This window comes from Vombatus ursinus, unplaced genomic scaffold, assembly GCF_900497805.2.
Source record: "Vombatus ursinus unplaced genomic scaffold, bare-nosed wombat genome assembly UNPS02014807.1, whole genome shotgun sequence".
Classification (NCBI taxonomy): domain Eukaryota; kingdom Metazoa; phylum Chordata; class Mammalia; order Diprotodontia; family Vombatidae; genus Vombatus; species Vombatus ursinus.
The window spans coordinates 22,432,511-22,457,832 of NW_020954585.1; the positions used below are offsets into that span (position 1 = coordinate 22,432,511).

Below are 25,322 nucleotides of genomic sequence, written 5' to 3' on the forward strand. Positions count from 1 at the left end.
GAAAGAAAGAAAGAAAGAAAGAAAGAAAGAAAGAAAGAAAGAAAGAAAGAAAGAAAAAAAGAAAGAAAAAAAGAAAGAAGATGATAGAGCACAGATTGTGAGCTGGAATCAGTCTTCAAACATTTATGAAGTCCCTCTATGTGCCAACTGGACGAAACTAGGGGGCTTAATGGATAGAGCACTGGGCCTGGTGTCAGGAAGACCTGAGTTCAAATCGGACCTCAGACCCTTACAAGCTATGTGACTCTGGGCAAGTCACTTAACCTCTGCTTGCCTTAATCCACCAGAGAAGGAAATGACAAACCAATCCAATATCCTTGCCAAGAAAACCCCATGGACAGTATTGACATGCTATGGTCCATGGGGTCATGAAGAGTCAGACATGACTGAACAACAACAGCTAGGGGCCAGGCATTATGCTAGGTGCTAGAGATACAAAGACAAAAAAAATGAAAAGAATATCCTTGCTCTCCAGGAAACTACATTCTAATGAAACAATGTGTAGGTATATAAATGCTGGGTGTCCCAAAAGTCTCAGTGAAGTTTTAAGCTTTAATAACTTCCAAAGTATAAATGCCACAAACTTCCAAAAAACATCATGCGGAAATCAAATTATTTGCATTTCCTTTAACTTCATTTAGTTTTGTGAATTTTCAATAATAAATTTTAAAATTCAATTTTAACCAGGCAGGATACCCTGTCATTACGCATTGTGTCTGAGTTTCTGGACAATACTTTCTCAGACCAGTGGATCAGCAAAGGAGGCGCCTTGGTTGACCACCACAGTCTATCTATCTCCGTTAGACATTTTCTTGTGGGGTCACATTAGAACTGTCATGTATATAGCAAAATCTCCTTCTTTGAACCATCTTAAAGTTAGGATCACCAAGCGGCAGCTGAAGAAAGCTTCTACAAAGATTAAAAAATTGACTGGAGCAACTTACAGCATAAGACACTGGTTACGTTAAATTTTAATCATTTGAAATTTGAAATAATTAACCTTCCAAATTTTGGGTTTTCTGTAAGTTTGTAGCATTTGTATTTCTAAAGTTTCTAAAACTTAAAACTGTACTAAGATTTTTGGGATGCTGTTATATGTGGAATAAATATAAAATACAGTTATCCCTTCCACATTGTGGAGGGTTAGGGATGTGATGCTCCCTTGATCTGGAAAATCCACATAAAATTTTTTTGCCTTCTCTTTGGACCAGAGAAGAAGTCTGAATTATTGTGGTATTAAAAGATAAAATATGTTGATGTTATACAATACCATACATATATTTTATGCATTTGAGTTTCTAAACCTTTTCTGGGTTGTCTGCTAGCCTTTGCGTGTGGTCTGCAGCTTCCTCAAAACTCACAAAAAAATTCCCATTTGATTTTTTATACTGACCCATGATATAGCAAAACAACAAAGGGGAAAGTCCAGATGTGGAAGGAATAACTGTATTACAAGATAGTTAAAAACAAGGACGTTCAAGGAAAAGGGCATCTGAAGTTATGTAGATCAGGAAAGGCTTTGTGGAAAAGGTGGTTCAAAGGAAGGTGGGGATTCTGTGAAGTAGAGGTGAAAAAGTATTTTAAGGCAGACATAGAATTCACTCTCTATGAAAATGCACAGGTATGGGATATGAAGTAACATGTGAAGAGCAGAGAGAAGCCAAAAGATGCAACTAAGTGGCACAGTGAATAGAGTGCTGGGCCTGGTCAGGAAGATCTGAGTTCAAATCCTACCTCAGACTTACAAGCTGTGTGACCCTGGGCAAGTCCCTTAACCTCTATATGCCTCAGTTTCCTCAATTATAAAATAAAGATAATAATAGCACCTGCCTCCCAGGGCTGTTGTAAGGATCAAATGAGATAATATTTCTAAAGTGCTTGGCACATAATAGGTACTTAATAAATGCTTGTTTCTCCCTTCCCCTCCCCATTATAGCTGGGTTACAGAGTGTGAAAAAGGAATTAATGTAAAGTGAGTGAGAACAATAAGTTGTGAAGGACCTTAAAACCCAAAGTACTAGCATTTATATAGTACCTTGAGGTCTACAAAGCATTTTACAAATATCTCATCTGATTCTCACAACAACCTTGGAAAGTAGGTACTATTATTATCCCCATTTTACAGATGAGGAAACTGAGGCTGTGATGAAGGAAAAAAGGAAGGGAAGCAAGGAAGGGAGCAAAGGAGGGAGGAAGAAAGGAAGAACAAAGAAACAAAGAAAAATGGTAAGAGCATTAACGAAGTATTTTTTTTTTAATGCACAGAAGAAAACAGAGGGAAACACAGACAAGTGAGACAGCTACTGTCAACCTAGGTCTTCCTGATTCCAAGCTTAGTATTAGACTTTATAATTAGAGACAGAATCATTAAATAAGTATGTATTTTTCCTTTTGAAAGATCAGAGAACTGAAAGATTTTCTTGACAAAACTAAGACAATCTGTTCTAACCATTTTATTCCCCTACTTTTTAAGATCCTCTTTTAAAATGTTTTCCCTTTTTAAAACCTTTTGGGGGAAAAAATTTATAAGTTTCAAAACATATCATTTGACTCGGATAAAGACAAAATGAAATTAGACACTTTGGAGAATTGTTAGGAAAAAAAGCAGTCTAAAACATTATGTTCAAATTCATATATTGAACAAACTAGGCCCTCTACATATCAAAAGTTTGGAAGGTAAAGTCTAATCCAAATGTCTATATGAACAGTTTAATTCTATGTTTGGGTAGTAGCTTCAATTTTTTTTTCTTTCTTTTAATGTCAGGGTTGGTAAGAGAGCATGACTCATGCTCTGTTCCCATAAAAGCCAGTCAGGCCGGCCTCCACAGTGAGAAGGTCCCATAGCCACAGATGGCATCCTGTCTTACTGGCTGGCCATGCCGTCAATCAGCATCAGGTTGACCAACAATGAAATCATTTTAATTGGCTTATTTTACCCACAGGCTGTCAGAAATCTCCTGCAAGTGGAACAGGATACTGGGAAGATTTTGGAAAGGTTCTTCTGTCCTTTTCTTCTCTACTCATTTAACAACCACAAAAGGGATGTCCCAGACAGCAATCTAGATGCAAGATGCAAGATGTGCAATAGTGCCCAAGAAACAGCAGAATAAACATGGTGAAATCTGGGACTGCTACCTTAGATCTTTCTTTTTAAGTAACTAAGAGTAAGGACCCCCAGTTATGGTCTGCATCCCCAAAGGAGGTAATTCTCCAGTGTGACTACAACTGTTAGGACAACAAGCTTTCTATGGCAAACAAGCATTTACAAAGTAATCTTAAAGTCAAAAATTGTTTTTACATGTAATTGAGGAAAAAAACAAAATATTATTTTTAAAAATGAAGTAGTTTTAATTGATACAAAACCAAGACAATTTACACAGTGACCCCCCAGTAATGTAAAGAAAAATAACATTGAAAGATGTCAAAACTGTACAATGCCCAATCTTGACTTCAGAGAACTGGTGGTGAAATATGCTTCATTCCTCTAGGCAGGGAGGTAGACTATAAATGCAGAATGAGATCTGTGCTATAAAACATAGCCAGTGTGTTCATTCATTTGCTTTTTAATTACGAGGGAGAGTAGTCTTTGAGAAAGAGTACAACTCTGATCAAGACAATGATATATGACAATTCCAAAGGACCCATGATGGAAAATGCTATCCACCTCCAGAGAAAGGACTGAGTGCATAATGAAACATATTTTTTCCACATTATTTTTCTTCCTTTTTTTTCAACATGGCTAATATGGAAATGTTTTGCATGACTTCACATGTATAATGGGTAGCATATTATTTGCCTTTTAAATGTGTGAGGGAGGGGCAGTAGGAAGGGAGAGAATTTGGAACTCAAAATTTTAAAAAGAATGGGAAAAAAGAGAAAAATATAGCCACATAAAAAGTATCAATAAAATATATATTTTTTTAATTATCTTAGATGGAAATGTTATTTGAAACTCCAAGTAAGAAGCTTCACTAACTTCTCTCTGAGGAAGACCTGAATTCTCTCCACACACACACTTTAGTATATTAATAGATTCCTTTTTGTCGTTTTGAATTAGAGGAGGAACAAAGCAATTTAACCCCTCTGTTCCTTGGTCAACTCATTCAATTTTAATGAGGAGATTGTCTATGTAACCTTAGTAGTAGAAAAAGAATTCTTTACCAATACCTAAAATCTGTCTTACCTTCTTTTGCATTGCCCTATATGTTAACCATAATTAACTTGGTACATAAAATGTTTTCTTATTTTAGAAATGTGAAGGGGCTAAAGAAAAGATAATCTCTTATTATGTGCAAATTTGTAAGACTGGTAAAATATTCTTCTCAAATACCCAAGGCCACTGTCAGTCTCTTCCATGGGTTCTATTAAATATTTTCTTTCAAAAGTTTGGACCTCTATCCTTCAGACATGACCGTCTCCCCCACTTTGCTGCATGTCACATGGGTACAGTTATCTCATCTGGGCAATCAAATTATATACTATAACCCAAACTCTTCTCCTACTCAACGTCACTTGCCAGGGCTGTGGACCAAGGAGTGAGCACCAAAAGTACCCTTGAAACCCTCCCCTCTCCCTTCTCCTGATCCCACCAAAGCCTATTTGCTTCCTGTCTGTGACATAGCCTCTTTATGTCTATAACTATACATCCTCACTGATGCTTTGGGATCCATTGCTCTGAAAAAGGAATGAATTCCCCCTGCTGCAAAGCTGTGAAAAATATACTTGAACAGTCTACCTTCCAACGAAGATGGGGATCTTGTTTGCTTAGACCCAGGCCTTCAGAGTGCTTGGCTGCTGCTGGTAATCAAAGCAGCCCACCCAGGAGAAAATAATTTGGAAAGAAAAAAAAGCCTCTTTTCCTCTCAAAGCTGTACTGGGATGGGAAAGAAGAGGAAGAATATATTCAAGTCAATATGAGGATAATAATAACTAGCATTTATATAGTTCTTTAAGGTTTACAAAGCACTTTATAAATATTAAGTCAACTGATCCTCACAACAACCCCCAGAAGTAGGTGCTATTATTATCTTCATTTTACAAATAAGGAAACTGAAGCAGTCAGAAGTTAAGTGATTTGTTTACACAAACTAGCTCACTAGTTTTTGAACTCAGGTCTTCCTGACTCCAGGTCAAGTGCAATATCCAGTAGACCACCTTGCTGACTCCTCCAGGGCCTAGATAGACACATCTTGATTTGAATGGTGACGAACATAAAATGCATTTAGAAAATGAGGCACATAAAAAGAGAAGCACTATCACAAGAGATTTTTTAAAAAATAACATTTAGATAAGGTTTACATCTGAAAGAAAGTGTAAACATGCCACAAACGTGTTTATGTAAGAATTCTATGTTTGTGATGAGTTCCACCTATAGAAATCTTTTAGTAGCAGTTTGCTTGGGGGGAAAAAAATCACAATTAGGAAAGTAGTCCACAAAGAACATTTCACATTTTATCCTCTTCATACACAAATTTGTTTTCCATCTTCATCCCTTTTTATCCCTTTTCTAGTGTCTTTAAGGCAGAAAGGCTACTTAAAGAAAATGACTTTCTTTTCAACTCTTTCACAAGTTACCCTTTATTTAAACTTCTGGATAAAATCAATAGTTTTAAAATAATCTATTTTCTATTTATCTGAAATTACCTCATATCCTCCCATCCTACGTAACTATGTTAGGCTGGCTCTAGGCCAACTAATCCACAGATTCTCTTGATGCTATTTCAGAATCGGCATGAAAGCTCACCTGTATAATCTCTAATGAGCCCTCAGCAAGAGGCACATAATAGGCATTCACAGATTCATGGGCTATCATCTTTTTCTGTTCTACTTTGTATTTGGAAATGCTCATTTTATTTGGTGTTTTCAAAATTAAAAATAAAAATAAAATAAAATTTCTGCTGAGTGCACTATCATTTTATTTTTTTTTAATTAACAAGAGGAAATTTATTTATTTAGTAGTATGGAAAGATTATCCAGTAAGGATTCCCTTAGGTGGTTGTTTCCTGCCCCTGTGTGGGTCCCACTGGACAATAATCTGAGGCCTCAGGGTAGAACCACTTACTCTTTCTACAATGGATTTTGTACTCAGGCCATCAGGAAACTAAATCAGTGGCTGTAGCCTTACAGTTATATATCAAGGATGGTTTCAATATCTTTAAAAATGTTTTTTAAATTATCTTTCCCTTTCACTGCCCCTCCCTCCCCATTAAACAATAAACAAACAAAACCTCTCAAAACAAATACACATAGTCAAGTAAAACAAATTCCCACACCGGCCAAGTCCAAAAATGTATGTCTTATTACTGGACTTTAAGTCTACCACCTCTCTGGCAAGATGCGGGAAACCCTCCACTTTTCTTGGGAAAAAAATGGCAAAACAACCAGTCAAGCTTGTGTTCATATAAAATTTACATATATCATGGAAGTGGTTATTGATAAATCAAAATAAATTAATAAAATAAATAATAAAATAAAATAAAATTTGCATATATCAAGATTTCATATTGCAGGGATTGAATACCAGAAGAGACTGAATACTCCTCCTCCTCCACCTCCTCCTCAACAAGCATTTATTTAGTGCTTATTCTGTACCAAGCACCATCCCAGACAAATCTAGGTACCGCACACTAGGATGCCCTCTGGTGGGACTGTAGGATCTGGTTACAGGGAGCGTCCAGCAAACCATCAAAAGCTTCTGCCATCGTGAGAATCTGAGAGACAGGTGCACATGGGAAGGTCACTCACCTTTTCAGTTCTGCAATGAGCAGCGCTGTGCAGGGAATGCCCAAGGTCATCAGAGAAATGTTGTTGATGGCTGGCTTCACAAATGCGAGACAAGTAGTGACTCCAGATAGGACACAGACCACAGCTTTGAACCTGCCCCTGAAAGATTGAAAAACAAATCCACATGCAAAGATTTCTCAGTTTGGGTTTTTTTTTGGGGGGGGATGAACCTATGTATCTAGGATACACAACTAAATGTCCAACCACAAGGACTAAGGAGGCTTACATTGCTGTGACAGCTATATTTACAAAGAAAAATTTTAAATAAGGAAAAACCTCTCTCTCTTCTCTCTCTGTCTCTGTCTCTCTCTCTCACACACACACATACACACACACACACGAAATCTCTAAGTTGAAAGAGATCACAGAAGCTATCTGGTACAACTTATATCTGGCCAATCCCCTTTACAACATACCTGTAAATTATAATCATTCAATGTAAAAACGAGAATGAAGGCTCCCTGAGTGAGGAGTTTTAAGTGAGGAAGAGATTTGATCAGTTTCTCCTAGCTATTTTAATTCTTTTAGTTGGTGGCAAATGTTATCCCCAAGTATCCATACTAGGGACAGGAAAAGTACAGAAGAGATTCATTAAAAGATAGCATTTACAGCCAGTTGGATGCAGGAATGGGATGCTGCAAGCCTCCAAACCTACCCCAGATTGGGGGAGATGGTGTGGCAATTCCCCAGATCAGGTGGTGTGGCAGCTCCAAATACAGTGTTCCAGATTTCCTATTTTGTGTAGGGAAAAAATCTCATCTCTGACACATTAGAGATAATGATTGCCAGGCAAGATATTTTTCTGCTTCCAGATCTCCACTTTGGAATTTTTGAACACAATAATTTGTTTGGCAGCTAGGTAGCACAGCAGACAGAGTGTCGGCCCTGGAGTCATAAAGACTCACCTTTGTGAGTTCAAATCTGACCTCAGACACTGTGTGACCCTGGGCAAGTCATTCAACCCTGTTTGCCTCAGTTTCCTCCTCTGTAAAATAAGCTGGAAAGGAAATGGCAAACCATTCCAATGTCTTTGCCAAGAAAACTCCAAATGGGGTCACAAAGAGTTGGATGTGAGTGAAATGACTGAACAACAAAAAGTTGCAGTTAGCCTTTTGCCGCCATATCACCCTGTGATATGCATTAGCATTCTGCTGTCTAAAACTTCCAGACCTTTTTCCACATGAGTTGCTATCAAGCTATACCTTCCCCATCTTATATTTCCAAAGTTGATTTTTAAAAATCACTATTAAACCTCTTATTATTTTATTTATCCCCTTTGTTCTAGATTCTTAAGACCTCTTTGGATCCAAACCCTTAATGTAATTTCTTAGCTATCCCTCCCAGATTTTGTCATCTGAAAAATCTGATAAGCATTCCACTAATATAGACTACCACCTAAGATGATCTAGTAAGAAATTTCTATATATTATAAACTCCATAATGAGTTTATAAATTTATAATATACCCCTCCCCAAAGACCTTTACATGAGGAATTTATTTTAGAACTATATGGCTTTACTGAAATTTTGGATATTCCTCAATTAAATTCATTTGCTTTTTCTATCTAGTACTTGTGAAAACTCTCAGTAGATAAGGATAAGGTGGGTTTGGAGGTAACAAGGTTACTACTGTTCCAGAGGTCTCTACCACAATCTAAACCAGGAGTTCTTAACTGAGGGACCCCTAAGGGTCCATGGATAGATTTCAGGGGATCCAGGAACATGAATAAGAAAAAAAGTTACATCTTTTTTCACCCAATATAAATGGTTTCCTTTGTAATCCTGTGTATTCTATTTTATGTATTTTAAAACCTCATAAGAAAGGTTCCGTAGGCTTTGGCAGACTGCCCAAGGGGTCTGGGAAACAACAGGAAAAAAAAAGGTTAAGAACCCACGTCTACACTGTCACTCTCAGTACCAAGGTTTATTCCTCTGCCTCCCTGAGGAAAGCAAGGGGTGACACATGGACATAAAAGTAGCACTTCCTCCTCCCCCAAAAATGGAGTCATTCTGATTTTAGGACAGCATATAAAAACTCACAGGTAAACTCCTAAAAGTATTTAAGCAGGGGCAGCTAGGTGGTACAGTGGATAGAGCACCGGCCCTGGAGTCAGAAGTACCTCAGGTCAAATCCGGCCTCAGACCAAACACTTGTCACTTACTAGCTGTGTGACCCTGGGCAAGTCACTTAACCCCAATTGCCTAAAAACAAAACAAAACTAAAAGTAAGCAAAGTAGTATAAAAAGTAACTGAATTTCCCTCCATCTTGTTTTTTCTTCTATTCTACTACGTTATGGAAGTGCTTGTTTTATTTTTTAAGTCTGGAATAAAATAAATAAAACTTTTAAAAAGTAACTGAGTATGATAGTCCTTGTAATCTTACATTCAAGCAGTTAACCATTTATTAAGAGGAAGGGCATGTCATCTACTAAAGCATTATTCTAATGTGAAGTCGAAGGGGGCACCTTCTCTAACCTAAAGGAAGATTTCCTTTGAACAAGAGAACTGGAAGGTTCTGGCACAAGTCACTGCAGGGAAACAAATATAAAAAAACAGTCCATTAAACAGAAAGGAAAGTTCACTGAGTTGTCAAAATAGGAACTTACACAAAGCTGTTTCTCAGAAGAAAAAAGAAACCTTTTAGAAACAAGGCAGAGAAAGCCACTGATCTGGCTTCCAACCCTGTCTCAAAAGATTTATTTTCTGATTTTCAAGGAACTGAATTTCAAGGCTGATCCCAAAGAAGGAAGGAAAAAAAAAACCTTTTAGCAGCAAGACAGAGAAAGCCACTGATGTGACCTCCAGCCCTCTCTCAAAATATGGGATTCATCAGGAATTTCAAGGCTGATCCCAAAGAAGAAGAAAAAAGGCCTCCAAAACCTCATGAGATTTTGCTCTATCAATCAACAAGCATTTATTAAGCTCTTGCAACGAGATACAGATTAAAAAAAAGGGGGCAGGAGAACAGTTTTTACCCTCAAGGAGCTCACATTCTAATGGAGGGGAAAAAAAAGTTATACATCTAATGAGTACATATATATGTGTGTGTGTGTATATATATATATATGTGTATGTGTGTAGTATGTGTATATATATAAGTATATGGATATTATATGTAAGTATATATATACATAAAAACATATAACTGTATGGATAACATAAATATAATACACATATATGTATGCACATTCACATATACATATATATCATATGTATATATAATCCAATTGCTTCCTGGCTTCCCTGGTTTCTTTCAAGTCTCAGATCAAATCCCACCCTCTTCAAGAGGTCTTTCCTGGTCTGCTTTAATGCTAGTGCCTTGTCTCTTAGATTACTTCGGATTTCCCTGTACATATCTTATATGTATACAGCTGTTTGCATGTTGTTCTCCCCCATCAGAATTCAAGTTCCTCAATGATAGGTCCTGTTTTTGCCTTTCTTTGTATTCCCAGAGCTTAGCCCAGTTCCCAATGCATAGTCAGTGTTTAATGAATGCTTACTAACCTGTTGAATTATGAATTATGGAAGAGAGGGCACTGGTGGTGGGAATCAGGAGAAAGGTAATAGGGAAGAAAATCAGGGAAACTGTTTGACCTACCTGGCAGCCTGTAACCTCACAAAGAAAAGCTGGTATTTAACCGTTCTCTCTGAGGGAAGTTTCTAAGTGTCTAATCTCTACCACAGTAATAAATCAGACACCCTTGGGAGCTGCAGTAACTCTGGCTAAGTCTGCTTCCAGGATTAGTTGGCTTTTTTAGGTCCAGAAGATTATATCTAGAAACAGGTTAAGAAAGAGCACTGAGATCTCCCAGCCCAAAAGAATGACCGGACTTTTCAGTCTCAGTGTTTAGGCAGTGCAAAAAGCTGACTCAGCATGAGTTGGACTCACACAAGGCTTGTTAAGGTAATTGGTTGCAAAGGAGTACACTGATGGTAAGCCAAACAAAACACTCTTAAAAGAAAGTTGCAGAACTCTTCCCCCAGTTAATTATGCCATAAAATCCAGTTGGGACTGGGCTCTAAAAAATGGGGAAGCAGTCTCCTCCGTGGGCAGAATGTTCAGTCAACTGAGACGTCCGCCTCGTAAAGTCATTCTTTTGCAACATGCAGAAAATAAACAAATGTCACATTGCCGCAGCTTACTGTTGTTGTTTGTCCTTCATTCTTGAAAAGAACAGTGACATCAGGGAGGTGATGCCATGATTTGCAAGTGAACTGGATTTAAGTGAGGGAGGGCTGTGCAGAGTCACCAGCCTCACTTTCTCGTCTGGAGTCATCTGGGTCCAAAGGTCATATAGAGATCAGGACAACTGGAGGTGGCCCAGGATGCAGTGGGGGACCTTGGCCTTTTCAAACTAAGGTTTTTTGACTGAGGCAGCACCCATTCAGTGATTAGGGGTTAATAAGAAATGAGACAAAGAATGGCATTTTTGAAAGAAAAAAATTCAACTTGGAGGGGAAGACCCTCAGAGTTTCTGGCCAGAACAGAAACAAATGCTATTTACATTCATTCTGAGCCAATCAGGGCCCAAACAATGCCAAAGGGAGGCTTGAGCTGGGACCCATTGTTGGCCAGTCAGTGAGAGCCAGAGTGACAAATGTCAGATGATTAACCCAAGAATCACTTCGAGATCTTCATTTCTCACCCCTCAGTATGCTCTGCAACAGATGCCAGATCCACAGATTTTTTCAAGAACAAATATAATGTAATTAATTCCAAAACAATAGATAGCTTGTATCCAAGTCATATTTGAGCCTATTGACTTGTGAATATTTGTACCCAATTCCTATTTCCTCTGAATCTATATGAAATCTAATCTTACAAAATAATCCATAACATTTTGGAATAAAACAGCCAGTGTTTCAAGCTGTCCCTTACCATTCCTAAGGTCAAAAGGAAACTGATTCTAAAAATAAGATCTAGCTTTAAGATTTTTTTTTAGGGAGTGAATAAGCATTCACTATCAACCTGCTCAGAAAGAGGCAGCATGTTAGTGCACTGGTCTTGAACCTAGGAAACCCTGGATTCATATATCCCATGTTTTAATATGTACTAGTTGTCTGACCCTGGGAAAGTCACTTATTTTCTCAATGCTCCATGCAAAACTATTTGTTGCAGACATTGTGTCAACTTTCATTGGTAGAGGGCAGCTAGATGGCGTGGAAGATAGAGCACTGTGCCTGGAGTCAAGAGATTTCAGATTCTGTCTCAGATACTTAGCTAGCTGTGTGACCCTGGGCAAGTCATTTAATTTCTATCTGCCTTAGTTTCCTCATCAGTAAAATGGAGGTAGTAATAGTACTCACCCTCTCAAGGCTGTTATGAGGATAAAATGAGATAATATTTGGAAAGTAGTGCTTTGCAAATCATAAAGTTTAGTTATCATTATTATTATGAGTAGCAGCAGAAGCAACTAGGTGGCTCAGTGGATAAAGTGCTGGGCTTGGAGTCAGAAAGACCAGAGTTCAAATCTAGCCTCCATTTGCCTTAATTCACTGAAGAAGGAAATGGCAAACCATTCTAGTATCTTTGCCAAAAATAAAAACTAAACCCACGGACAGTATTTCGTGCTATGGTCCAAGTGGTCACAAAGAGTCAGACACAACTGACTAGTAGTACTAGTAATAGTAATATTAATTATTATTTCCTCACCTAGCGGGGGAGGAGATCCCTGCATCATTGAAATCACAGATCTAGTCTCTATACCTACCTGTTCAGACCCCTCCCCTCCACCTAAATTCTGCAATTAAATGTCCCTTTTTCACAAATCGGATACTGAAAGATTACTGCTACCCATAAAGTTACAACAGAGACCAGAATACTGAAATGAAATCCTGCTTCTCAGGGTGAAAATGACTGTCCATCTGACTAGTTAATTAAAAATAACTTCTGGGGCACCTAGGTGGCGCAGTGGATGGCACACCGCCCCTGAAGTCAGGAGGACCTGAGTTCAAATCCAGCCTCAGACCAAACACTTGACACTAGCTGTGTGACCCTGGGCAAGTCACTTAACCCCAATTGCCTAAAATAAATAAATAAATAAATAACTTCTCTACACACCAACCCCAACCCCCAGTCATTTTGAGAGCACCAAGAACAACATATGGAATCCTAAGGCAGAATTGTATCTACTGTTTTCTCTGAATAGTGAGAATGAAAGGGAATAAGCATTTACTAAGCACCTACTATGTGACAGGTACTGTGATAAGCCCTTTTTATAAACATTATCTCATTTGATCCTCACAGCAATCTTGGGAGGTAGTTGCTATTATTATCCCCATTTTACAGTTGAGGAAAATGAGGCAGACAGAAGTTAAGTGCCTTGTCAGGGTCACAGACCTAGTCTGAGGCCAGGTTTGAACTCAGGTCTTCCTGACTTCAGACTCAGCTCTGTATGTACTATACCACCTAGCTGCCTCCATGATTTCTCCTTTGTAATACCAAGTATCAGTATCATCCATAATTTGCTTATTTGTAGCCATGTTTCTTCTCCACATTGTTTCTCTACGTATAGCATGCCTGAGCCTGGAATTCAACACAAAACCATGGTATTTTCCAAATGAAGATGTTTCTTCCTCTGTCAGGCTATCTTTTCTCAATTCTTTTGGAAATGATTCATGGTACAGTAGGAGCTTAATAAATGCTCCATTGATTACTATGTCCAGACAGGTAAAAGTACAAAACTCCCTACAGAAGGTACAAATGGCCTAGTGGTTTAATTTAGAGGGCTTGGTTTGAGTACTGATGATATCTTCTTAAGGTGTTGTGAAATTCTTTTAATATGAGTAACTCAAACACACCTCTAGGCATGACGAAATTAAACAACCCCACCTAGAAGATGAAGTTGAGATATTCCTTACTCAGATAACAATAGTTGCTAACAAAGTCCAGAGCTGTACCCTTTAGACCTTTAGAAGGGTTTTAGGGGATCCAGAAGGGCTGAGGTTCTGGATTCTGATCTGAGCTGCAGTGGGCTGACACAATTGGGTGTCCAAACTAAGTCTGGCATCAGCATAATGTGCTTCCAGGAGCAAGGGTTTACTAGGTTGCCTAAAGAGGGGCAAACAGGTCCAAGTTGGGAAATATGTAAGTCAAAGCTCCCCTGACAATCAGAGTGGGATCAGGCCTGCGAGTGCTCCCTGCACACACAAACTGGATGAGATAGGGAGATCCAGTCTTCTAAGTAGTAGGGGGTAGAGGCCTCAACCCTAGGGCAGTACTCTAATTCCAAAGGACTGTGTAGGACCCTGGAGGGAGGTGAAGGCTCACAGGAAATGGAAAGAGTAGAGGCTTGGGTAAAAGGCCTTTATATTACCTCTTTGTCAGGATAAATGAAAAACCTGTATGTGGCATTTTGTTAGCCCTGAAACTGAAGGCCCTTCCTTCCCTTTTATTTTGGAGACCTAGACACAAACTGAATTCTGATATTCCCAGAGGAAACCATGAGTAGGGAAAAAAGGTAGAAAAATGTTTGAGAGATGCACGTAAGATTGAATTTGGTCCAAGTAAACCTTCAGTTCTATTTCTGAGCCACAGTTCTTCTATTAGACAACAAGCTCCTTGAGGTCAGGGATTGTCTTTTTGCCCTTCTTTCTATCCCCAGCACTTAGCCCAGTACCTGGCAAACAGTAGGCAATTAATAAATGTTTACAAAGTAACAGTAATATTGTAAGATGATCAGCTGTGAATGACAGCTATTCTCAGCAATACAATAATTCAAGACAACTCTGAAACACTTATGATAAAAAAATGTCATCCATCCCCAAAGAAAGAACTGATGGTGTCTGAATACTGATTGAAGCATACTTTTTTTTACTTTCTTTGTTTTTCTTGAGGATTTTTTTTTTGGTCTATGTTTTCTTTCACAACATGACTTTTATGGAAATGTTTTGCATAACTACACATGTATAACCTATGTGGAATCCGGTTCAATGGGAGTGGGGAGTTGGGGAGGGAGGAAGGGAGAGAATTTGGAACTCAAAGTTTTAAAAACGAATGTTAAAAATTGTTTTACATGTAACTAGGGGAAAATAAAATACTAAATAAAAATTTGAAAAAAAAAAGAAGAGGTGGCAAGAATGCACAAAAGAACTATACAAAAAAAAGATGTCGATATCACCAATAACTACCATGGGGTGGTTACCAATCTAGAGACACACATCCTGGAGAATGAAATCGAGAGGGTCTTAGGAAGCATTGCTAACAATAAGGCTAGTGGAGGTGATTCCAGCTGAGCTATTTAAAATCCTAAAAGATGATGCTGTAAAAGTGCCACACTCCATATGCCAACAAATTTGGAAAACTCAACAGCGGCCATCGGATTGGAAAAGATCAGTTTATGTCCCAATCCTAAAGAAGGGCAATGCCAAAGAATGTTCAAATTACCAAAGAATTGTGCTCATTTCACATGCCAGCAAGATTCTGCAAGTTAGGCTTCAGCAATACGTGAACCTAGAGTTACCAGAAGAGCAGGCTGGTTTTCAAAGAGGCAGAGGAACCAGAGACCAAATTGCCAACATTCGCTGGATTATGGAGAAAGCAAGGGAGTTCTAGAAAAATATCTATTTCTACTTCATTGACCACACTAAGGCTTTTGACTGTGTGAATCACAAAATATGGCAAGTCCTCAAAGAGATGGGAGTATCGGATCATCTTACTTGTCTCCTGAGGAACCTGTACACACACCAAGAAGCGACAGTTAAAACTAAACATGGAACAACTGATTGGTTTAAGATTAAAAAAGGATAACAACAAGGCTGTCTATTTCACATTATTTAACTTATATGCAGAGTAAATCATGTGAAATGTGAGGCTGGATGAATCAAAAGCTGGAATTAAGGTTGCCAAGAGAAATATCAACAATCTTACATATGCAGATGATAACGCTCTGATGGCAGAAAGTGAAGAATTAAGAAGCCTCTTTATGAGGGTGAAAGAGGAGAGTATAAAAGCAAGTCACGGCTTGAAGCTTACCATAAAAAATACTAAGATCATGGCAACTGGTCCCATCACTTCCTGGCAAATAGAAGAAGAAATAGAAGCACAGTCAGATTTTATATTCTTGGGATCAAAGATCACTGCAAATGGCAACTGCAGCCATGAAAGTAAGAGATGCTTGCTCCTTGGAAGGAAAGCTGTGGCAAATCTGGACAGCATACTAAAAAGCAGAGATAACAAAGGTCCATATAGTCAAAGCTATGGTTTTTCCAGTAGCAAAGTATCTGTGAGAGTTGGACTCTAAGGAATGGTGAGCACCACAGAATGGATGCTTTTCAATTGTGGTGCTAGAGAAGACTTTTGAGAGTCCCTTGGACAGCAAGGAGATCAAATTAGTCAATACATAAAGAAATTAATTCAGACTATTTATTGGAAGGACAAATACTGAAGCTGAAGCTTAAATACTTTGGCCACACAATGGGAAGACAGGACTCACTGGAAGACAGGACTCCCTGATGTTGGGAAAAATCAAAGGCAAAAGGAAAAGGGGACAGCAGAGGATGAGATGGATAGATAGTGTCATGGAAACAATGAACTTGAATTTGGACAAACTTTGGGACATAGTAGAGGATAGAAGGGTATGGTGTGCTATGGCTCCTGGGGTCACAAAGAGTCAGACATGAATGAACAACAACAACAAATAAGAAAAACAAATGCTTATTGACTAATTCCTGGATCTCCTTCAATGAGTAAGACATCTGGTTTCTTTTTCTCATTGTTTAATTACTTCCCCTTTCATGAGAGTGTTGCCATTCATAGGTTGTAGAGATGGTTTCTCTATCAGTCTATATAAATGGTCAGGCACTGTATCATATTAACTGAATACTTAATAATATTTGCTCAGTAGAGATAGGGTTTTGTTGCTTTATTTCTCACTAAATATTCCTTTGCCCATGACTGGCACAGTGTTTAGAAGAAAACATATTTATTACCTGTCATTTCTAAAGACCTTTGGTAAGTACCTTCTGGGGAACCACATGGCCAGTGCACACATCAACACCCAGAGAATAGCAAGTTCATCAAGCATCTGACCGAGGAAACTCAGTGTTGCATGGAAGTAAACTGATCCAATTCCTAGAGAAGGGAGAGGAAGAGGAGGCAGAGGAGTGAGGAAGAGAGGTGAGAGAGAGAACAGATTTGTTAATTGAAAAAAATTAAATTTTTAAAAATTATTCAATGTCAATGTTTAAAGAATAATGCTGACACCTAATTCACAGATGGCACATGTCTCTCAGGATGAAAACTGGAGGGGAAAAAAATCCATAAATATAGGCCATTGTCTATAAGTACATTTATGGATATATTTATAAATGCATATAAATTGATAAATACATCTCGTGTATGTTTCAAATATGTAAATATCAGTGTATTACCAAGCTCATAGTTAATCACAACCTATCATATCCAAAATATACCAGGGCCTTCATAGAAATGGACAGGTGATAAGCATGAACGTTCTCCCCATTATCCAGAACTTTTGTTGAGAAACTATTATACAAATGGTTCATAGGATACAGAAAGATCAAAGTTATACAATCATTTTAAAGTCCACTAGCAACAGAAACAGTACTGAAAAAAAAAAAAATGTTTCTTACAACTCTGTTCTCAGAATTTCCCAGAAAATTACCACCAGTAAAAAACAGTAACCTTAAGTAACGGAACTCTGGAGAAGAGTTATATAAACCTGAGAGTTCCAGACAGTCTCAGTTGTTTCTGTAACTTTTGTTTGAACATGTTTCAAGCAAGTGAACAAAAAAGTTTTCTAGACGTCAGATTTGCTTGAGTTTATAAAACATTATGTCTAAAGGAGGTCAGGAAGTATGCAGAATTCAACATCCTCCCTTTCAAGTCGTGCATGAAAGGCTAATCACAAACTAATTAACTTACCAACAACAACGAGTAGTGTCCATATTAAATATATGCCACTGTTGAAGCATGCTGCATATTGACGGAATAAGCACATGCAGATGGGCGGCAAAATAAAAAATAAGACATTGCTGATCTGGAAAAAATAAAATTAAAAGATGCATATTAAATAAAAGAGAAGAAAACAATGTGTTTGAAATGCATTTTGAAATATATTGTGGAAATATCTCGCTCCATTCCTCCCTTTTCATATCTGTATGTATCTACCTGCTAGTTGGGACAATTAGATGTTGAAGTGGATAGAGTGCTGGGCCTGGAATCAGGAGTACCTGAATTCAAATTCAACCTCAGATACTTACTAATATGACCCAGGGTAAGTCACTTAATCTCTCTTTGCCTCAGTTTTCTGAACTGTAAAATGGGGACCCTGGAGAAGAAAAGGACAAACCACTCTAATATCTTTGCCAAGAAAACCCCATTAAAAATGGGATTACTAAAAGTTGGACACAACTAAATGATTTAACAACAGAGCCCTGGGCTCATTGTCAAAGAAGTTCAAATGAGATAATATTAATAAAACACTTAGCACAGTGCCTGCCACATAGTAGATACTTAATAAATGCTTGTTCCCTTCCCGTTATTATTCCCCTCAAAAAAGGATATTTGAGAGTTCAATTTGGAAAAACATTAAAATAACATTTATACATGCTCTAGAATAATACAGGAAATTACATGACTGTTCCTGCCTGGAAGATCTACCAACAAGATCTACCACTGGTCTCTATTGTTTCTTTTAAACACATTTGTGTACAAAAAGGAAAAGGCAAAGTTAAGAGTCAATCTTGAAAACAAAAAGAGGAAGAAACTATGAAAGAAATTCAGGAAAACCAGAAAGTAACAGTGAAGATACAGATCTAATAAATATGTCTGCTAATGAATGGAAATTTTCCCATGCTAATTGTTTGGGTCACTAAAGTTGAAAAGTAACCCGTCTAACTTATAATGTATTTGTGGGACTCTGTCAGAGAATCAATTTTATTACTTCCTAAGAATGAGAGTTTTAAGCAGAACTACATGAGAAAGCTACAAAATTTAAAAACATAATGATTTCTAGTCTAGACATCTAGAAATTGAAAAAGGACATTTGCTCTTTTAAAAAAAAAAAATAAACCCATGAAAAACACTGTGAACTCTCACATAGATAAGGAGAAATGATCAAAGCAACCACTTTTCAAAGGACTTTCCTGGTCTATGGAGCTAATGGGCAGCAGGAAACCAGACCATGGCTCCACCCCAGGTGGAAAGATTTGCTGCTGGTTTTATTTAAGTGCAGGTTTTCAATTATCCATGCCAACAGTAGTGTGGGTAACTGGGAAATAATTAATGATCCACTAATGTAGGGCATAAATGAACTTTTGAACTATTTTTTTCAGTGGTGGAGATGGATCTGCATAAATGCATTCATACACATGCTCAGGTGTTCCCATCATGACTACTGAGTGGCTTGAATATTTAAGGGTGGTCTTTGGGGTACAACGTAGTCTGCAGGTATGGGGAAAAGCCAAAGCTCTGCTACTTAGTATCCTGTGACCTTAGGCAAGTGACTTAATCATCATGCACCTTAGTTTCCCAATCTGTATAATGGCAGGGTTTGATGAGACAGATAAGATCTCTTCCATATGGTGAAAGCATATAAAAGTGTCCTTTTTAGTTCCTTTAAAATTTAAAAAAATAATACTTTTCTCTAAAACCTTTCCAGATTCCTGGGAGAAGCCCCTTAGAAAGGTGGATGGGATAGATAAGAACAAAAGGGTAAAGGACACTTCTAGGTGAATTAACCAAAATAACCATAAGGGTGATAACCAGAAATTTAACGAAAAGTAGCTCTAGTCTCAAAGCCAGGTGGTGCAGTGGAGAGAGCACTAGGCCTGGAGTCAGGAAGATTTGTCTTCCTGAGTACAAATCTGGCCTCAGACACTTACTAGCTGTGTGACCCTGGGCAAGTCACTTAATTGTTTGCCTCAGTTTCCTCAGCTGTTAAATGAGCTGGAGAAGGAAATGGCAAACTACTCCAGCATCTATGCTAAGACAACCCCAAATGGGATCACAATAAGTAGGATGTGACTGAAAAACAACTGAACAACACCACCTCTAATATAGATAAGAACATTGCTTTTCCTCTTCCCAATATGTAATCAGGACACAGACTCATCTAAGAGCAATCTCTTCCCTCTGTTCCACGAAGAGATTAGATTACGGTCTACCCCAAAGGGGACACTCAAATCTTTACCTTTTCAATTGGTATTCTCAATAGCAATCAATCAATAAACATCAAGTACCTACTATGTGACAGGAACTGGACTTAATATAAATCTGTGAGAGGAACATCATTGATTCCTCTAGGAAAGTGGTCCCAGAAGAAGGGAACAGAGACATGGTTGTTCAATTCTAGGATGCTAATAACCCAGGCTATATTTTAAGACATTTTTCCTGGTTCAAGCTTCTTATAAATGTTACCTGAAATCTTCCTGGAGCAGAGTCATGTCAGAAGGCATGGGGACTATGACAATAGCTTGTATATTAAAGATAAATTAAATAAATCTGCATGTGGCAGACCAGTGCCTACACTCAAAGTACAGTATTAGTTAGTATTAATATCTTTTCTCCAGCAAAATCTAAATCCTATGACTTATGACATCATTAGCCTATGTAGTTACGTATCTTTCTTATCTCTTGAGCTGCTAGGGATACTCCTACATCTATACCCCTTTAGTCACACACACACACACATACACACACACACACACACACACACACACCCCACCTTTGCTGTGAGAGGCTAGTGTGGAAGATAGGGTACTTGGTAGGGTGTCAGAAAGTCTTGGGTTAAAATCCTGCCTCAGCACTAGCTATATATTTAATCTTGGGCACTTGATCAGTTTGGGCCTCAAGTAACCTCCTGGAACTTAACTAAATAAATTATAAGAGTAAAAGGAATCATGAAGGAAATCCCAGATCATTTGCATAATACTTGCTGGGGCAGTTCCAGAGAAGCTGAAGGCCCCATAGTAACACCAGCATTTCATCGGGAACCCACAGGCTTCTTGACCTGGTAGCTCACTCTGCCCCAGTAGCTTCCTCACTCTAGAATTCATTCTGCCCCAGAAACCTCCTCACACTGGAAGCACACTCCATCCTTGAGGTTTCCTCTGATAGGCCAGTTCCTCTCTCAAACATCCATTTTAAGGCAAGTACCCAGGCCAGCTAGGGGTAGCTAGGTGGTGCCATGATGCACGGAGTACAAGGCCTGGAGTCAGGAAAACGCATCTTCCTGAGTTCAAATCTGGCCTCAGACACTTACTAGCTGTATGATCCTGGGCAGGTCATTTAACCTGTCTGCCTCAGTTCCTCATCTGAAAATGAACTGGAGAAGGAAATGGCAAACCATTCCAGTCTCTTTGCCAAGAAAACCCCAAATGGTGTCGTGAAGATCTGGACATGACTGAACAACATCACCAGTTGATCCAGGCCAGCTACTTCTTCATTCCTCTCCAGGTTCTATACGATTTTCAGCTTCAAATGTTGTCTTTCTCCATTAGAAAGTAAGTTCCCTAACAGAAGAGACTGTCTTTTTTCTGCTTATATTTGTATTCCCAGCACTTAGCACAGCGCCCAGCAAATAGTAAGGAATGCTTGTTGACTTGACTAGACAATATACTCTCCCATTATCAAAATATGACCCTCCTGCTGGGCTGCCAAACCAACCCCATCCTACAATCATCTTTTCTTTACTCTGAATTCCTTAAGTACAATCTGTTCTATACTACAGTTAACTACTTGGTTAATACATTGTTTTGGAATTCTCTGGTCATAACAAGTGCCTCAATTTTTTCTCCCTGAATTCAAATTCAACAAGCATTTATTGCTTCCCAAGGACAAGGACCATATCTTAAGCCTCTTATGCTTTCTCTAAAGGACTTTGACAGGGTTGGCCAGAGGAGATATTTAATAAAAACTTGTTAAATAGGTAAGTAGGTAGGTAGATAAAAGTTTGTTAAATAAAGGAGTGCCAAAGTTGGTCCTCTTTGTTCATCAGTCAAATACCATCTTTTATTCTTTTTTTTTTTTTTAGGCAATTGGGGTTAAGTGACTTGCCCAGGGTCACACAACTAGCAAGTGTCAAGTGTTTGGTCTGAGGCCGGATTTAAACTCAGGTCCTCCTGACTTTAGGGCTGGTGTACTATCCACTGCACCACCTAGCTACCCCCAAATGCCATCTTTTCTAAGGTGATAGGAAGCCTCTTCCCCTCCACAAATGTTAACTGATCCTACCAGACCTAAAGACTGATCTTCATATTCTCTCCTGTATAGCACAGCAAATGGTGAAAATGATAAATATGCTGAAGAATAAAACTTACACTCACAAAAAACACAAGTTAGAGAAACATTGTTAGCCTTTCTAAAATAAATTCTTTCAGATGTGCACTAATTTCATCCATCTCCAATGAGATTAGCTTAAAAAAGAAAAACAAAACAAAACAAAACAATGCCACTACCAAACTATCTCAAATATTCACAGACAAAGAGAAAAGCACAATTGTGGAAAACTTGAAATACACAAATTGGATTCCTTTGGCTAAAAGCCCTCATACTGATTGTCTACCATACCACCAGTCCCAAATTCCCTGGGGGGAATTATTCTACTTTCTGCTTCACTGTCTATTAGACCTTCTGGTGTATTGCGCCATGGTATTATTCTGTATGTAGTTGAATGCTCTTTGAGTGTGCTGTGGTATTACTTCGTATGTAGGTGCCTCTCTTGTCTTTCAAAGTTCAAAGAATGTTTCTTTTCATACTACCCCTTATGAAAAGTGGGTGTTGTTATCCCCATAAGACAAAAAGGGAAAATTAACCACGAAGTGTGCTTTGTTCTTATTGATGAAAGAATCATACCGTGTCCCCAAAACTCATGCTCAATACAACATCCTACTCTGTTTACCCACAGTTATATGAACATCCTCCTAGAATTACTAAATCGATGCCATCTAATTATATTGAACTATAGTTCATTGTGAAGGTTGTATAGTGTTTTAGGTATTGACAATGTCACAAAGAAAGATCCTGTGTGTGTAGGACTTTAGGGCTTTGAACAGGGATTCTGGAATCAAAAGTATAGGGTTTTAAGGACCAGTTCTACCCCTCACTAGCTGTGTCTACCTCTATGGGCTTCAATTGCCTCGTGTGTTAACAGTCCCCTTCTAGCTCTACTATTCTAGTACTCTATGAAACCCATAACCAACACCAAATCAAACACATAAGTTTTAAAAACTCCACTGGGATTCCTGTCTTCTGTGTTAGAAGAGCCAAAAGATAAACAAGAGGTTAACTATGCTGTGGAAATCAAGCTCAGTGTCTGAACCTCAAGCAATATGCTCAGCTCAGAATGTCTCATCCACACTGCAACTTACTCTCTCTTCCTGCCTCCGTTTTGCTTTTCTTCATACCTCAGCATTTACCATAGTGCCTGGCACATATGAGGTGCTTGATAAATACTGACTTATTGACCAGTAACTGCCCCACTCCGTGGCAATTCCAACCAGTCCAGTGCTCCCGGAATTCCCCATTTCCTCCTTTCCCAGGACTCCAAAGACTCAGGCGTTTATGATAAAAGTCACCTAGTGGGATGGGATTGCGTCACTGAGAGTCCGTTCATGTATTAAAAAGGGCACAGGGGTCGACTACTGAAACTTTTTAGAGTTTTATTATCATCGCCCAGTGGGTCTAAGCGTCAAGTTAATCTACCCGTGAACTTGTAAGCCAACTCCTCAGTGACGCAGGGCTGGGCAGCCCAGGGCATTCGGGTCACTAGCAGAAAGGTTGCAGAGAAGGCTAAGACCAGATGTCATGAAAGGTAGGAGGGACGTCACGGATAAGCCTACTTAAGAGACTGACACACGCGCGTGCATTTGTGGATGCGCGTGCCCAGGCACACCGCGCACCACCCCCTCCAAACACACACACACACACACTCACACACACGCACGCACCCACCCGCACCCACGCACGCACACCCCCTCTGGCTCCCCGCACCGTGTTGTAGAACTCGGCGATGGCCGGTACGATGGTGTAGTTATCTTCGCACCAGTCCACCTCCGAGCTGCCCGCCCGCAGTTGGTCCCAGAAATGCTCGGCGCTCATAGTCCAGGCCGCCGGTTGTGCTGCGCTCTGCGCGCTGGGGGCCGGGGCGGAGATGTTTCCTCTCTCCTCTTCCGTGTATCATTCAGCTGAGCAGCTGGCGACTCCAAAGCCGAAGCTGGGCACCGCAGCTGGGAGCAAGCCGCATCCACCACCGAAGCCAGCAGCTGCGCCTTTATCCTGATCTCCCACCCCTACGCCCTCCCAGCTGGCCGGATGTTCGGCCTCCGAAGCTTAGTCTTCGGCTCTCCGCCTGTAGGATGCGACCCTCTCGCAGACCCCTCCTCTCGCTCCTCCTCCTGCCCCAACCCACTGGGCGGCTACCTTAGGCACGCCCACCCCGCGACTCCCCTCCCGCATCTCCGCGCTCCTAGCCTGGGAACTGGGAAGCTGGGCAGTCTGGCTACCCGTAAGGCGACAGGTTTTCTATTCACTTTCCCCGCTTTTCATTTCATAGCTGCTGAGGCCGGGGACAACCACCTGAGGCGCCTTCAAGCTCAGTCACCTCCTAATGGAGGACTTTCCCAATCAGCCCGGTGCGGTGCACAGACACACACACACACACACACACACACACACACACACACACAATCTCGTATTCTCGTATACATTTTCTACATTTGTCTCTGTATAACCAGCGCCTACCCAGCACATTACCTGACTCATAGTAAGCACTTAATGAGTGCTTGTTGATAGATTGATGTAGGCTAGAAAGATAGAGGCCAGACAATGAGAAGGGGTTTGAGTTGAGTTGTTGTTGCCTACTCCTTTTCTTGGCAGGAGGCAGTGGGAGGAGGGGAGGGTCCTTCTTCCACCTCTTTAGTCCTGGGCGAATGACAAAACAAAACATTATTATCTTTATGATCAAATGGGTTTTTTTTTAATTCCATTTTATTAATATCGACTTAAACAACTGCCTACTTCCCGTCCACATCGCATTGTAAAATAAAAGAATCTTAGAATTGGAGGGATCTGTCTCCAGAATCAAACAGACCAATCCCTACCCTTTCCAACAGCCTTTACCACAAGTGGCCATCTAGGGTCTATGAAGACCTCAAGAAATGGACAAAGCACCTTCTGATGAAGCACATTCATTCCATTTAGGATCACAGGATTTAGAGTTTGAAATACCCTTAGAGGTCACTTGGCTCTAATCCAACCTCTCTCTCTCTCTCTCTTTCTCTTACTGTCCCTCTTCTCTCTGTCTGTATGTCTCTGTTTCTCTCTCCTCTCTTTTCAATAGATAAGGGAACTAGAACACAGAGAAGCTAAAATCGTTGGCCCTGCCCAATGACAAAGGCTTTTTTGGGCAGTTCAGATCCTTAAATTTTTCCTTCTTTCCATCCAAAATCTGACAGTAACTTCTAGCCAATGGTCTTAGTTCTGTTCTCTGAAGCCAAGCGTTACAAGTCTAAGTCTTATTCCACAGGTATCCTGTCCTAATTTTTTTTTTTTTTTTTTTTGGTGATCTAGGTTAAAA

The 25,322-nt window shown here is 39.4% G+C and overlaps 1 protein-coding gene across 1 annotated transcript in view; it reads right to left on the reverse strand.

Moving 5' to 3' along the window:
- ACER2 (alkaline ceramidase 2) overlaps positions 1–24,018 on the reverse strand; it is a 36,095-nt gene extending 12,077 nt beyond the window's left edge. Inside the window, exons 1-4 of the mRNA XM_027874821.1 lie at positions 23,738–24,018; positions 17,669–17,783; positions 16,714–16,855; positions 6,745–6,882 (exon numbers count right to left, since the gene is read on the reverse strand). Coding sequence (XP_027730622.1) covers positions 6,745–6,882; positions 16,714–16,855; positions 17,669–17,783; positions 23,738–23,845 — 503 coding nt within the window. The 5' untranslated portion in view covers positions 23,846–24,018. The remainder of the gene's footprint in view (positions 1–6,744; positions 6,883–16,713; positions 16,856–17,668; positions 17,784–23,737) is intronic.
- Positions 24,019–25,322: the final 1,304 nt, after the last annotated feature.